Source organism: Brassica napus, chromosome C4 (genome assembly GCF_020379485.1).
Source record: "Brassica napus cultivar Da-Ae chromosome C4, Da-Ae, whole genome shotgun sequence".
Classification (NCBI taxonomy): domain Eukaryota; kingdom Viridiplantae; phylum Streptophyta; class Magnoliopsida; order Brassicales; family Brassicaceae; genus Brassica; species Brassica napus.
In genome coordinates this window covers 31,831,629-31,848,054 of record NC_063447.1, presented here as the reverse complement: position 1 = coordinate 31,848,054, position 16,426 = coordinate 31,831,629, and the positions used below count along the sequence as shown (strand labels likewise).

At 35.4% G+C, this 16,426-nt stretch overlaps 1 protein-coding gene and 1 long non-coding RNA gene across 2 annotated transcripts; one reads left to right on the top strand and one right to left on the bottom strand.

Annotated features, from left to right (window-relative positions):
• The first annotated feature begins 2,167 nt into the window (after nucleotides 1-2,167).
• LOC111212274 (pyruvate kinase, cytosolic isozyme-like) lies at nucleotides 2,168-3,846 on the top strand. Its single transcript, XM_022713733.2, has 3 exons — nucleotides 2,168-2,703; nucleotides 2,785-2,985; nucleotides 3,118-3,846. The coding sequence occupies exons 1-3, from the start codon at nucleotides 2,458-2,460 to the stop codon at nucleotides 3,829-3,831; spliced, it is 1,161 nt and encodes a 386-aa protein (XP_022569454.2). The 5' UTR covers nucleotides 2,168-2,457; the 3' UTR covers nucleotides 3,832-3,846.
• Nucleotides 2,975-14,691, bottom strand: LOC125585140. The gene is made up of 3 exons (XR_007322058.1): nucleotides 14,271-14,691; nucleotides 13,658-13,775; nucleotides 2,975-3,819 (listed from the first exon to the last, which is right to left on the bottom strand). It is a non-coding gene; the product is annotated as an uncharacterized LOC125585140 (long non-coding RNA).
• Between the last annotated feature and the right edge of the window lie 1,735 nt (nucleotides 14,692-16,426).

Here is a 16,426-nt window from a genome sequence, read left to right as displayed (position 1 = left end):
TAAAAATAACTACGTGAACGTTATTATTCAACCAGCTAATGATTAATCGTGAGAAACTTGACATTTGTTACATTTATTTTGTTTTTCGTCATTAGAATGGTCAACATGAGCATGTTTGGTTTGAGATTTGTTTGTTGGACATTTGTTTGACTTTTGTCATTATATTGAGATTCTATATCTTTCTAGACCAGTGATAATTAGTCATCAATCACTATATTACCATGGTTGGTTTGCAAATATTTATTATTTTGCAAATTAAATGTTAAATTTTGAATTGCTTTTTTTTTTTAATTACATTACAGTGTAGATCTTATATAAAAAAATATTTATGCAGGTTTTGATTATATAACACACATCTCTACAGTAAAGACTAAGGTGTTTAGTGTTGTGTGTATATTATTATAGCTAACAAAAAAATATATGAAATATTTTGCTTTAAAACTTCAGAAAATAATTGAGAAATGTGAAATACTCTTATTTCGTACATTTTTGTTTTAAAATATTGAAGTTTGTCGAAAATATAGATGCCAAGTGTCATCGCCTAATGGTTGTTCTATAAGGGGCATCAGTTATCAAACCATTGTTGTAAACATCATTAACTCACATAGATCTCGAGCTAATAACTATAAATAAGAACTTAATTTTATAGTAAAACTTTTGTTTATTCTAAAGTCAAAACAATTTTTTTTTATTATTAACAATTTATTTTCATGAGAAACCAAATATGTAAAATAAAGGATTGTATGGTTAAAATTAAGTTTTTATTAAGTTTTTATTCATTTCGCATTCTCTCATTATTGCTATCCATCTCATATATATTTTGAATATTTAAAATATAACAAATTTTGATTTTCAGTCGGATTTTATATTTGTACAAGGTGTTTTGCCCGCACATGCGGGCATAATGTTTTTATAGAAATTTATTAACAAATACACTATTAAATTTAAAGATCAAAATTTTGAAGTCAAACATTAAATTTATAATATTTTTATGAATCTTTTAATTTTTAATTTTTTATATTTTATTAATTTAAAGAGATTATTTTCGATAACAATGTAAATATCTTATTATTTTAAAATAGGTTATTATCTTTAAACAAATTTTATTATATTAATTTATAATCAATTATACAATTAAAGAAAAATATATATAACTGCTAATACAAAGTGATGTTATTAAATCAAATCATTGAAATTACCAAAACCTACAAAATCTCAAAATAAATCAAAAGCAAAAAAAATGTTCAACCTAACCCAACTTTACATATTATATTAATCAAAGTAAATAAAATGATTGAATTGTATAATTATATTGTGAAATACCTTACATAATTATATTATGAATACACACTAAAACATGTTAATTAATTGTAATTAATTGTAATCAGATAAATAATGAATTATGTTTTAATTATAGTTTAATTAAAATTATTTATTAAAACTAATGACTCAGCTCTAAAATCATGGAGAATGTGACAAAAAAGCAAATTCACTTCTCAAATAATAGTATAGATAACATTACCATAATATATATAATAAAAAAAATTTAAAACTCTGGGCGTAGCCCAGAAAAATCTCTAGTGTATGTTAGTAATTATTCCTTCTTTTTTATTTTAACTAAACGTGGATGATTATCTATATTACTCTATTATATACGTATAACCTATATTACTATATTATATCAACTATATCGGTTGCAAAATTAAATAAGGATTCTCCATTATGATTTTTTTTTTTAAATACATACATGCACAACAAGACATATTTTTAAGTTAAACAGACTCATTAGTAGATATATTTGTAAGAATTTTAAATAAAAGACTTAGCTTATATATTTTAATATTGTAAAAAATTGAAATAACCCAATTTCGTCCTATATAATTACCAAAAAGTATATTAAAGTAAATTAATATATTAAATAGAAATATGATTACAAAAACATACAAATTTAAAATTAAATTTCTCAAAAAAATTAAAACGAAAAATATATCCGATTTTTCAAAGTGCGGGTCATAATCTAGTTTATAATATTAAACATAAACAATACATTGATATAACATTGTTCTCTTATTTTAATTATTTTGGCCCAAGCCCATTCCTATAAAAATATCCTTTTATTTTGTTTCAGGTGTATTTAAAAAACAAAACCTAGCCGCCATCACAAGCGGACGCTGAGAAAAAAAGAAGTCGTCTAGCACCACCGCCTCTTTTCTACGTCGTATCTTATCTTCCTCTCCTCTCCATCAAGCAGGAGTCGTAGCCCAATCCGTTGGAGATCCGCTGCTGTTGCAAATCTACACCGTTAGCCTCCGTGAAACCCTAATTAGAAGCAAAACAAAGGTTGTTGCTTTTCCGACAAGGCAGATCCTTTTCTCCGTTGTCTGATTATATTTTTTTTTTCCACAAACACAAACGGACAATTCTCTATTAAAAAATAAGCCTAGGGGATTTTTCAGAATGGCGTACGTGAAAGATGAACAAAAAATTAAGATTGGAGCGGCAAAGACTAAGATGGTGTGGACACTTGGAGCAGCGTCTAGTAGATCTGTTGTGATGATAGAGAAGCTTCTCGAAGCTGGTATGAACATAGCCCGATTCGATTTCTCTGAGGGGTCTCACGCACACCACCAAGAAACTATCATTAATCTCAGAACCGCCATACAGAACACTGGTATCCTCTGCGCCGACATGCTCGACACAAAGGTCCATACTTTTGTCTCTCTCTCTTTGTTGTGTGTTTATAAAAAATATTCACTTTGGGATTATTATTTATATGTTTTATAGGGTCCTGAGATACGAACTGGAGAAGGACAGACTATTAATCTCCCCACGCTTACACGGAAAGATAAAGTTGATATTGTTCAATGGGGAATTCCGAATAGGATCGACATCATTGTTCTGTCCTCTGTTCACAAAGGGTCTGATCTAGACCAAGTCAGGAACTTGCTTGGTATGCACGCAAACAACATCATGCTTATGTCAAAGGTGAGTTAAAAATGAGGACCGATTGATATTATAAATATTCCATCTAGCTATGCTCGTGACCACCCTTTGATCATAAATAATATTTTGATTTCCCTTGAGATTTGATTTCTTGGTAATTAATGACTTTGACAGATTGACAATGAAGAAGCAGCTGCTAATGTGGATGAGATTATGGAGAAAACTGATGCAGTCTTGTTGGCTAGAGGCAGTCAGGTAATGGATCAGAAAAAGATGATCGACAAGGCTAGTGCACTCGGGATACATATCGTGACAGCCGTACAGATTCTTGGGGGCCAAACCACCGACGACGACCTCCCCAACGCTGTCCTCGATTGCACCACCGATTGCGTCATGCTCCTCGACGGCGGCGACGAAGCTCACCCTGACATAGTCTTGCAAAGAATTTCAAGCCTCTGTAAAGAGTTAGAGAGTTCTATCGATTACAAATCTGTGCAGCAAAAAATAAGGAAAGCTCTTCCGAGACCGTTACAACCCATCATGGCGAGGAAAGCCGCTTACGCCTGTTGGAAGTACCCCAAAGCAAAGGCCATCATTATCACTGCCAAGGCTGCGGTAAATCTTGTGGCCAAGTGCAGGCCGAGCGTTCCTGTTCTCTTGGTTGTTTCGATGTCGGAGTCCTTTAAATGGTCGTCTCATGTGGCCAGTCATGGCTTGGTGTCCCGTGGGATCATTCCGCTGATGGGGGCGGAATCGAAAACGATTGGGGACATGATTAGTTTCGGTGTCCAAGTCGCAAAGAAAGGGGGAATCTGTAATGCTGGAGATTTAGTGGTGGCGCTCCGCGTCCTCAATGGCTGTCCTGTCCTCCTGCCTCTGCATGTTTAGTAGGCGCTTTTAGTTTAGTTTCCTTTGTTTTAATAATTGATATTTCAGACGTGTTCTGTCTTATCGGGTGAAACAAATTTTTTTTTTATCTGATTAAAAAAAAGGAAAAAAAATTAAAATGGAAACGATCGCGGGCCGCCACGTGTCGTGGGGTCCGCAAAATAGTGTAAGAAACTGACCAAGAACGATCCGTAATTGGCGACGTTGGTGACCGTTTTTTAAAGAAAACGTGGAGCCTACACACTGATTTCATCCAGAAACTCATTTTGGGTTCCGCGATAATCATGCTCTAAGAACCTCTAATGGCTCTTATGAATAAAGTAGTAGTTAATTGGGTTTTTTGCAAATTTGACTCAAAACTCAAAGTCAAACACAAAACTGACATCTCCTTCTTTTATTACTTTTTTTTGCTCTATTTACCCAACATGTTCACATTATTTACGAAAATGCCATTAAATTTTATTTTATTTTTTCGAAAATGGCCTTTTTACTTTCTCAACCTCATCTTCTTCAAGTATTTACAAGATTATCATTGCCATTAATATCCCAACCACAATGAACAACCAATTTGAAGCTCTTAATGCACCTAAAATCGATTTACACTCTCTCTTTCTCACTTGTTATGAACTAAAAACGTCTCTTTCACTTTGCCTCCATACTCATCCAAAAAACTCAAGTTTTTGATTCAAATTTTTTTTATGGTTGATAGAGCCATTCAAACATACTATTCTTGGTGGGTTCCTTTCGTTTGAGGTTCTGGGTGGTTGGAGAAGACTCTGTGTGCTAAGGAAGTCATCTCACTAGTTTAAGGTATGAAATTGAAATTTTTCCCATATCTGTTCGCGTAGAAGACTTACCCGTAAGTACTCTGGCTGTAGAAGACTTACCCTGTAAGTCTTCTGGTTAAACGGACAAGTAAGTCGTCATCTTTGTTTGTTAAAAAAAAATCTAGAGAATACCCTAGACGACTTACTGGTAAGTCGTCTAGGGTAAACGGGTTAGTTTTGCATTTGACCGAATTGTGTCAGATATTTGACTTTTTCTGGACGACTTACGTCTCCGGGAAAACAAAAATTTCAATATTTTATTAAAGCTAGACAACTTATCTGTAAGTCTTCTCAGGTTACTTTTGCAATTGGAAAATAAAACTTAAATATTTAATTTTTTCAAGTCGTCAAGTAAGACGACTTACTTGAAAGTCGTCCAGGATAAGCAAAGTCATCCAGATTTATTTCCTAGATTCTGGTCAAACCTTGCTTATCTCGGACGATTTTCTCGTAAGTCGTCTACCTGGACGACTTTCAAGTAAGTCGTCTGGGTAAAATTAAATATTTAAGTTTCTTTTTCGAATTGGAAACTAACCTGAGAAGACTTACAAATAAGTCGTCTAGCTTTAATAAAATATTGAAATTTTTGTTTACCCAGAGACGACTTACTGATAAGTCGTCCAGGAAAAGTCAAATATCTGACACAATTCGGTCAAATGCAAAACTAACCCGTTTTATCCTAGACGACTTACTGGTAAGTCTAGAGTTTTTTTTAAACAAACAAAGCTGGACGACTTACTGGTAAGTCTAGAGTTTTTTTTTAAACAAACAAAGCTGGACGACTTACTTAAAATTCAATTGCAAAAATGACCAGTTTGGATGACTTACTGGTACTTACTGGTATGTCGTCTGCGACAATGTTTAGTAAACTTTCATTTTCTCTGTGTTTACTAATGTGTTTTATTTTGAATTTTTGCAGATGATGCGTCAGTTACATGCAGTGTATGGAGAATGGTTGTTGAAATATTGCTGTTGGGATTTTGTGGTTGAAAATGTCAAAGGAGCGAGAATATTTTTTTTGAGTGAAGGTTCGACACATGCTGAACTTCTTGCAATGGCTCAAGAAGATTATAACCTAGACATGAGCACAAAATCTGTGGAGATAACCTACTCATTACCAGCAGAAATGATGCTGGCTCCATACACCCCTCCTGTTGATGTTACAAGTGATAGACAAGTTCGAAACTTGCTCGAGATAACCAAAACGAATGGAGTACGGCTTTGTGTATCAAGTCGTAGCAAGGTGGAAACGGTTTCAGAGTTCAAGGAAGAAGATGATGAAGCTGATTAATGTTTTGAAAATGATGATGATGATTTGGTTGAAAATGAAAATCATGATGGGGAGGAGTGTGATGGGGAGGAGGACGATGGGAGGAGGATGATGGGGAGGAGGATGCTGATATCTCTATTGTTGCTGAAGCGGACGAGAATGGTGAGGATTACAGTGTTTATGGAAAGGTTGAAGATGAGGATGAGGAAGATGATGATATGTGTTTTGAAGATTTCAAAAAGATTGAAGGAGGAAGATCGAATGATAACAGTATATATGTCAACCAGAGTTTTGTTAGCAAGGATGCACTGCTTTCAGAACTGCGGTTGACAGCAGTGAGGCTTAGGTTCTCCTTCAGAATATACAAGTCAACGAAAACTCTCCTTGTGACAACATGTCCGGTTAGTGGTTGTGAAAGGAAGATCAGAGCGAGTGTGAAACATGGGACAAACACGTTTTGGGTAACAAAGTATGTGGAAAAATATAGATGCTCAGTGGGAGACCGAATCACTCAGCGGAGACACTGTACTCCGAAGTATGTTGGTAGGTTTTTCATTGATCGTGTTTGAATCATTGATGGGTTGAATCCGCAGCATATCACTAATGCAATGAAGAACATGTTTGGCATGAAGCTTGATTACACCACTTCATACAGAGCTCTTTTATATGCACAAACATTGGTGAGAGGATCAGCAGAAGATGGGTATTCGCGTCTGCCATCATATCTCGAGCAAATCTCCTTAGCAAATCCTGATTCTATCACGGCTATAGAACTTGATTCTATAAATAGATTTAAGTATCTATTTCTTTCTTTTAGAGCTTCTATCAAAGGTTTTAAGTATCAGAGAAGGGTCATTGTGGTGGATGGGACTCATCTAAGTGGGAAGTATGGAGGTGTTATGTTAGTTGCAGCCGCACAAGATGGGAATTTTCAGATATTTCCATTGGCTTTTGGGATCGTAGATGCTGTAGATGAACCTTCTTGGGAGTGATTTTTCACAAAATTGGCTAGTTGTGTATCTGATGAGCAGTCTCTGGTGATAGTCTCCGACCGGCACACGGCCATTAAAAGTGCGTGTGATAAGGTGTTTCCTTGGGCAACCCGAGGAATATGTTATTATCACCTTCAAGATAATATTGTCAAAAAGTATAAAGGGAAACATCTATTGTACTTGGTGAAAGGTGCTGCTTATGCTCATACGGTTTCAGATTTTGACCGGTACATTGCTGAGATACGGAGTGCAAACCCGGACCTTGCAACGTATTTGGAGAATGCCGACGTCAGCCTATGGTCAAGGGTTTATTGTCAGGGAGAAGCTAGGAAAGTGTTTTTGGAAAAGGAGAGAAAATGCTTTGAGTCTCCCAACTCAACATAGTCGAGGTGTTGAATACTTGCTTGATGTTCGATCGGAGATAGCGGATACGATGACGGTACAACCAATTGATGGATGGCGATTCTTTGTGAAAGGTGGGAAAATGGACTGTGTGGTTTATTTGGAACATGGAAAGTGTGATTGTGGTGTCTATGCAGTGGAGAAAATACCTTGCTCTCATGCTATAGCTGCTGGAACATCTGCTGGTTTGCATATCTACACACTTGTATGTCCAATCTACTCAAAGGATTTTATGTTTGCAGGATACTCAGAGAATATATATCATTGTGTTGGACAATAAGTTGAGGAACGCACATGCTTTCCTCCGGATGTAAAGCGTGGTCCGGGAAGACTGAAGAAATCAAGATGGCAATCTTGGTTGGAGCTATCCAGGATGAGAGGACGCAAACCCCAGAAGCAACACAAGGTTTATAGATGCTCAAAATGCAAGGAAATTGGTCATAAGAAACCACAATGTAAGAAATGACGTGGACGACCTTCAAGTAAGTCATCCCAAAGGTCGTCCAGTTAGTCGTCCAGGGTTTATTCTTCCAGAAGACCTTCAAATTAGTCGTCCAGTGTTTAGTATTCCAGAAGACCTTCAAGTAAGTCGTCCAGAAGACCTTAAAGTTAGTCGTCCAGGGTTTTTTGTTCCAGAAGACCTTCAAGTTAGTCGTCTAGTATTTAGTCTTCCAGAAGACCTTAAAGTAAGTCTTCCAGAAGGTCGTTCAGTTAGTCGTCCAGTGTTTATTCTTCCAGAAGACCTTCAAGTTAGTCGTCTAGTGTTTAGTCTATGTATTAAAAATTTGTGTTATGAACTTATCTGTGTCAACTTCTTTGTCAAAGTGCACTACTAAAAAAATTTAAGGTCTTGCCCTTTATATTATCTGAAAGGTTACAAAAGGTCACTGCACATAAGACTTTCCAGACTACTTATAGTTAACTCGTCCAACATTCCAAACGACTTAACTGCAAGTCTTCTCCGCAGAAGATAGGTTACAAAATAATCAAGTTCAAATACACACATCAGCCTAATCTATCATACAAAATAATCTAACGTAGCCTGTTTATCACCCCTCATACGCACCCAGGTTGGCATCATTGTCCTTGTTTTTGAACTCATGCGCGTCAGAAAGCTCTTTAAATATAACCACCACCATCTTATCCCTCATAGTCTTCCCGTTGGGCTTAACAAAGTTTTTTTTTACTAGCTCGAGCCTTAGGTATATTGGTCAATCTCTCATATGTTAATGGCTCCAGGCTGTATTGGGCACGTTGTTCGTCTGAGAAAGCGCACTCAACAAGCAGATAAAGGACCATGTAGAGAAAAGGCTCCATTACCACTTCGAGTTCTTCTGGGGAGATACTGGAACAAATGTTGTCCCAGACGACTATGTGCCTCTTAGGGATCGATATCTACATAGAAATCCAATGACTGTCGGTGTAGTTCACTGGCGCATAGACATCATCAATATTCGTCCCCCAAACCTTGTTCGATTGGCAAAATGATGGTATAGTGCTTGGATAATAATTCCACGCCCCACCAGGGAGTCTTCTTCCTAAACCGTTCTGATCGGGCTCCGAGTCCTTAAAATCCTTGTAGTTGAATCTTCATTGCTGAGCAAAGAAATGATCAAGGAAGCACATTCTCTCGCTCTTGAAATGTTGTGGGTTAGCGTCGTACCTCTTCCTCAGCGCATTAATCCAAGCATCAATATGCTGCATGTAAAATAGGGTACAAGTCAGAAGATATCAGATGACTTATTGGTAAGTCGTCTACAAAGAAGACTTATCAGTAAGTCATCTAAGTCATAGCAGAAGACTTACACAGTCCTTCAGCCACTCTAAGGAGGTCCGGAGGATGTGATACCACCAAGTTCTACTTGTATGTGGTTTTTTATCGAGAGGTGTTCTACAATGACTGCAAACACAAAATGTTGAAAAGCAATCAATTTTTGTAGACTAAAGCAAGCTACTATGGGAAAAACAAACACTTACGGACAAGTTATCAACCAATCAGCGAGCTCCTTCAACTTCTTCTTGTCAATTGGTGCAAAAGGATTATAGTGTGGATAAAGCTTTTTGTTTGGTATGATCACTTTGGCCATGTTGTTTGCCGTATAAGGAGATTGTTGTGAGGCAGCAAGTTTCCTTGTTCAATCACTTTTTGCACGGTAAAGTGCCAAAGCAGCATCCCTCTTTTCCAGATATCTAGCATCCTCCTCTAAATCCGAAACAGTGGATTGATTTTTGTCCAACAGAACAAGGCTCGGTTCTGGAGCTTTATCTTTCGAGGAACTAGCATCTGCGGGCACATCTGGATCTTTATCCTCCGGCAAGCTCTTCCTTCCCGCGTTCGTCCCATTAACACTTTCACTCTCCAATATAAAAGATGGGTTTATACAATAATAACCAAAAGTCCATTTCAAACAATAATAACCAATGATTTTGTCCAAAGATCCATTTCATACACTATAAACAAAGCACACATGTTCTGACATACAAGAAACAAAGCAAATGCAACTTTTCAGTTCTTATTCTTAAGACTTTGTTTAGTCAATCTCTTGTCGGGAGAGGATTCGTTACTAACCCCGGGTTCGAGCGTCGGTTTAGGTGGAGGGATAGTGTTTTGAGCTGATGTCCATGTCTCTGTGTTTTGAGATGATATCCCTTTCCGTTTTGTGGTGATACCAACCTTCTTCTCCACAGCTTCCACCCTTTTCGACAGATGCTTGATCTCCTTAAGGCACGTCCCAAACCCTTCCCTCATGGCATAAATTATGTCCTTGAACATGGTTTTAATATCCTATTTGGTCAACCCACCAACAGTCGTAGTCACCTCTGAACGAGCCACTGTATGAACTTCTTCACTAGCCTCTGCAGGTGCCGACTCACTAGCCTCTACAGGTGCCTCTTTACGAGCTTTCTTCCGAGGTCTTGGACTGTCTTCCTTCACTACCTCTTTTTTCGCTGGACTCACAGCCGCCGGCTTTGTATTGACCCAAGTACCGGTGACTTCCCAGCAATCCATGGTCCACTTCCACGGTCTCTTCACAAACATGAGTTTAATTATGTTCTCCGCGGGCGTGTCCTCAGCATCAAACTCCCATTTTGGAAACATTTCACCAATGTCCCTCTGAACAAAGTTGATCACCCTAGTCTGCAGTAAATTGAAGATATGAACTTAGATATTTGACGGATTAAGAAAGATGGAAAGAAAAGACTTCGCAGACGACTTAGTAGAAGACTTCGTCGTCTGGAAAGTTTTCCAATTGGAAGACTTAGTAGAAGACTTATAATTAAGCAGACTACTTAATTATAAGTCTTCTACTAAGTCGTTCCGTTGGAAGACTTTCCAGACGACTTAATTATAAGTCTTCTACTAAGTCGTCCAGATGGAAGACTTGTCAGACGACTTAATTATAAGTTTTCTGCGAAGTCTTCCAGATTGAAGTAAATATCTGTCTGAGGATAGCCTCTTTAAAGCATTTGCATCCTTTGTTACCCTTGTAAGCCAGTATCGGTGGAGACGGATTGTTTGGGAGGGGATTACCATAATTAGCACCCAATTCCGGCAGAGCTGTGTACACCCAGGCCTAGACAGCTTACGCAAACCCATTAATAGTATAACAACCCAAAATATCTCTGCCCTTCACAGAGTCCATCAGCACCTTAAACGCGACTCTCCCCCATGGATAATTCTCAAACCGTTCTAGCTCCATCACTACCCTTGCCAGACTAACCCGTGTAGGGGTTGAATACTTTCTCCCTTCAATGTATCCAGTGAAGATGGCAAGGTACGCGAGCCGCTTGCGATCATCCCGAGACCACCCTTCGCATCTCTCAAATATTGTTATTATCTCCTGAGTAAATGGCCCAGCTTCGACATGAACTCCTAATATCCCCCAAAACGAAGTCAACTCCTTTGTAACAACACAATTAGGTCTCTTAAGGTCTTCGATGTACTCGCAGTTTAGACCAGTGAGGTTTTCAAACTTTAACAGTGAAAACCTCACATGTTGTGGACCAACGAGACTCCACAGCTCATACTTCTTCTTTATGTCCAGCTGGAAACTGAGCATGTAGTGAACCAGCCTTGAAGCCCAATCAAATCCCAGCTCTTGGAACTTGATGAAAACTCTCAACTTCGACTCATTCAGCTCTTCATATTCGTCATCATGAAGAGCATTCTTTAAAGCAGTATGCAACTTCCAACAAGTATGATACGAAATGCTATTCATTGTGGGGGACTCTTTCCCTAATGTATATATCCTACGGGGGAGTTCTGGTATATCCATTTTTTTTCCTGCAAAACAATCAAAGACAACCATCTCAAACACACAACCATCCGGTATAACATTTTATTATAAGTCTGGCAAGTTTTCCAGCTGGAAGACTTATAATTAAGTCGTCTGGAAAGTCTGGATTTCCAGACGACTTAATTATAAGTCTTCCAAAACTTCCAGTAGAACATTTTAAAGCCGGCCTAAAAATTCGGAGAAGATATAGTCGCCTTCGACACAGCGGTTATATATCTGCAAAAATAGACGTGAAAAAAAGAAGCGCGGTGAGAACGAGTGTATAAATTGATAGAGACAACGTTTTATTTTCATCTTTTCCTCAATCAATCACTCGACAGTAAGAGATATAACTTACCGGCGGCGGAGTTCAACGAGACGCCTCTGAGAGAATGCGCGCTAGGGTTTCCTCTCAGATCTTAAATAGAGGAAGCGGCTGTGAGAACGGTGGTGAGAACGGTGGTGAGAACGGCGGAGAGATAACCGGCGGTGAGAACGATGGATTAGAGAGAATCGACGGAAATCGCCTTCGAAATCGCCTTTGAGAGAAACGGCGTTAGAGTTTTCTGAATTTCGCGAAAAAGTGAATTAAAAAAAATACCTTATATATGTCCGGTAAATAATCTGGTTAGGTTTAAAAGTACATTGTAAAATTAAAGGTTCGGTCCGGTTTGGACGACTTACTAGTAAGTCGTCTGTTGAATATTGTACATCAGACGACTTACTAGTAAGTCGTCCCAGACCCCCAGACCCTAAATTTAACCCCTAAACTAAATTGACTAAATTAACTAACTAACCACGTTATAAAGCCGTAGTTATACTTAAATAGTGTTTACTATACACATAAATAAACACACTTACGTAAATTTTAAAGTTTTCAAAAAAACATTTATGCATTCCAAAATTTAACCCTAAGAACACATACAATACTACAACATATGTTGGCAAAACCTAAACCAAAGAATATCATGACTCACTATTTTCACTCATCTATGTTGAAAACAATTAACTTTTGTTATATCTTAATTTATATCTCTTAAAACATATGTTAATTACATGATTTTAATTTTTCACTTATCAAAATATTTTTTACAAAAATTTTAAATTATTTCTAAGTAGAACTAGACTGACGACTTTCCAGTAGACGACTTAATGTAAAGTCGTTTGGACAGACGACTTACGGGGGTTAGAAACGTAAAAAAATTTCGGGTTTTTTGTTTGTTCACAAGGGGCTGGTTGTAATTTCAATAGCCTTTTAGGTTTACTTTTGCCTTTGAAATCAAGTTGTGAGTCATATTTGGCAATTTTCCCTAGTTAATTTGGTGATTTTAGAAGTTCAGAACCTATGTTAGTTAAATTAATTTTTTCCTCTTCCAATGGGAAAACTCATAGGGGTTCTTAAATTTTTTTTTTTTTTTTTTTTTTTTTTTAAGTTGAATGATTTAAAATAAAAGTATACATAAATTTTTTTAAGAAAAATGACATAAAAGCATATTAGAAAAGGAAGAAGCCATTTAGAATAGAAATGTTTTTGGTGAAATGGTAAGCAAAGGCCAAAGTCGAATCTTAACACACAATAGGCCTAGGATACTGAGCATACATATTCTCATGGTGAAGAATTTGTGGCTGATTTTGTTCAAAGCAGGGAATTGCAATTGCTCTCAATTGCAGTAAAAACTCATATACATTTAGTCTCATCGGAGAGGTGTGTGAATTAATGTGATGCTGACTTATGTCTATTAATAATTTCACAAAACTTTCTACATAGTTTCATATATTGAATGCAACATTATAACAACCGAAACAAATCAACCAAAACTCGTACATTCTTCAGTTCTTTTCTTTTCAAACAACCAAAACTCGTACATTCTTCAGTTCTTTTCTTTTCAAACAAATCAACCAACACAACTTAATGTAAAGCAATCATCCTACCAACCTAATGACTGTCTAACGCCCAACCTAATCACTGTCTAACCAAGACAAGTTAATGCAAAGCACTCCTACCAGCTTTCCAATCTAATCACTATCTAACACACATTAAAAGTAAACTCTACTAACCTCTTGCCAAATTAAATGAAAGAAAGATGCTTTGCCCAAGTTTGATCCGTCTCTGCCAGAGAGTGGGTGATGAACATTATCAGACCTTTGCGTTAACGTTTCCACGGGAGTGTTCTCTCTGCAAGAACAAAACAGATTGCATTTCAAGATTAAGCTATCTCTATACAAACAATTAACAAATCAGAAGCTATCTCCTAACAAAATCAGAAGCTATCTCTATACAAAATCAGAAGCTATCTCTATACAAACCATTGAACAAAATCAGAAGCTATCTCTATACAGAAGCTATCTCTATACAAACCATTGAACAAAATCAGAAATCAGAAGCTCTCTCTATACACACCATAGCTTTATCTCTAACCTCAAACCAAACGGACAAAAGTACTAACCTCAAACCCAGGGCCGGCTCAAAGATATCATGGGCCCTTGGCCAAAATAAATTTAAATATTTTTTTCACGTGTATTTATTGATAATTTAAAAAATTTGGACCCCTATTCCTAAATTTTTTTAAAAACTGGGCCCCTTTTATAATACTAATTTTGCAAAAAAAAATTGGGCCCAGGGCCCACGCCCCTTTGCCCCTACCCTAAAGCCGGCCCTGCTCAAACCCACCATAGCCTTATCTCTTATTACATCGATTTGGTTCCATGTTCTTCCTCTCTCCCGGGTCTCTCCAATACAACGAGTTTTGGAACAAAATCGATGGAACCAAGTCGTGTAAAGATAGACAGACAGAGGAGATGCACAGAGTCAAATCTATTCTCAAATCGATTTGTATCAACCCAATTCACTAGACGAGCTTCAAATCAATACAAAAAAATCAAAAAATCCGAACCTCAACGGTGATTTCATTGACGGATTTGGAGGAGGAGGTAGCAGTGATCGATCGGTTTCGTGACATGCAAATAGAGAAGAAGGAAGAAGAACGAAAGAAGAAGGAAGATGAACGAAGAAGAATCGACGAAGAGAGAGAGAGAAATTTTTTTTCCCTTTTGTCTTTAGCTAGGATAAGACTTGCGGACGTTGAATTTATTTGTATATATTATCGATAGTTTCTTTTATATATTTGATCATTTTATTTATATATATAAAATATTTTTTGTTGTTATTATGTAATTTCTTTCCGATGGATCGGATCAATTTTTATTAAAAATGAACAAAACTATAATTAATACATCATGGGTTGATCGGATTGGGCATTAAACAAATTATGACATAAAAACCTTATTTTTTCCGTCGAACATATTCTTGAAAAAAAGTGAATAGTATTGTTTTCACAGTTGAATTATTTTGACTTTTATCTTCCATATGGTTTTGAAAGCTTTCAAATCAACCATCGAATTGATACATGTCATTTTAATGTTTTTAGTCGTATACTTAAGGAAAACTTACATTTTTGTAATTTAAAGTCGTTTAAAAAAAATCAAAATGTAACATATAAGAAAAAATCTAACATATAAGAAAAATATAACATATAAGGTGTCCTCATTTTTGTATTTTAAAGTCATTTTTTAAAAACAAAATATAACATATAAGGTTTCCTCATTTTTGTAATTTAAAGTCATTTTAAAAAATTCAAAATATAACATATAAGAAAAAATCTAATTTTTTTATTATATGGTTAATGTGATTGTTTATTTTTTTAATAATATAAAATTAAACAAAATGAAGACGGATGCAAAAATTGTTATCAAATTTTTATTATTCATAATCATTAATTGCCATATATATGTAAATCATATTAGGTAATTTTGTAGCTTTTATTTAGGGAAAGAATACACACTTCTTATATTTTAGGTTAATATAAAGTTCTCTAGTGGACATTAAACAAATTATGACATAAAAACCTTATTTTTTTCCCTCGAACACATTCTTGAAAAAGTGAACAGTATTGTTTTCACAGTTGAATTATTTTTACTTTTATCTTACATTTGGTTTTGAAAGCTTTCAAATCAACCATCGAACTGATACATGTCATTTTAATGTTTTTAGTCGTATATTTAAGGAAAACTTACATTTTTGTAATTTAAAGTCATTTAAAAATTCAAAATATAACATATAAGAAAAAATCTAACATATAAGAAAAATATAACATATAAGGTGTCCTCATTTTTGTATTTTAAAGTCATTTTTTAAAAACAAAATATAACATATAAGGTTTTCTCATTTTTGTAATTTAAAGTCATTTTAAAAAATTCAAAATATAACATATAAGAAAAAATCTAATTTTTTATTATATGGTTAATGTGATTTTTTATTTATTTAATAATATAAAATTAAACAAAATGAAGAAGGATGTAAAAATTGTTATCAAATCTTTATTTTTCATAATAATTAATTGCCATATATATGTAAATCATATTAGGTAATTTCGTAGCTTTTATTTAGGGAAAGAATACACACTTCTTATATTTTACGTTAATATAGTGTTCTCTAGTGGACATTAAACAAATTATGACATAAAAATCTTATTTTTTCCCTCGAACACATTCTTGAAAAAGTGAACAGTATTTTTTTCACAGTTGAATTATTTTGACTTTTATCTTACATATAGTTTTGAAAGCTTTCAAATCAACCATCGAACTGATACATGTCATTTTAATGTTTTTAGTCGTATACTTAAGGAAAACTTACATTTTTGTAATTTAAAGTCGTTTTAAAAAATTCAAAATATAACATATAAGAAAAAATCTAACATATAAAAAAATATAACATATAAGGTGTCCTCATTCTTGTATTTTAAAGTCGTTTTTTTAAAAAAAATATAA

What these genes read in the sequence shown, in the direction of transcription:
- LOC111212274 (XM_022713733.2), top strand. Translation starts at nt 2,458, where the DNA reads ATGGCGTACGTGAAAGATGAACAAAAAATTAAGATTGGAGCGGCAAAG. An exon ending in CCGACATGCTCGACACAAAG is followed by an intron (nt 2,704 to 2,784) that starts GTCCATACTTTT and finishes TATGTTTTATAG; the next exon opens with GGTCCTGAGATACGAACTGG. An exon ending in ACATCATGCTTATGTCAAAG is followed by an intron (nt 2,986 to 3,117) that starts GTGAGTTAAAAA and finishes TGACTTTGACAG; the next exon opens with ATTGACAATGAAGAAGCAGC.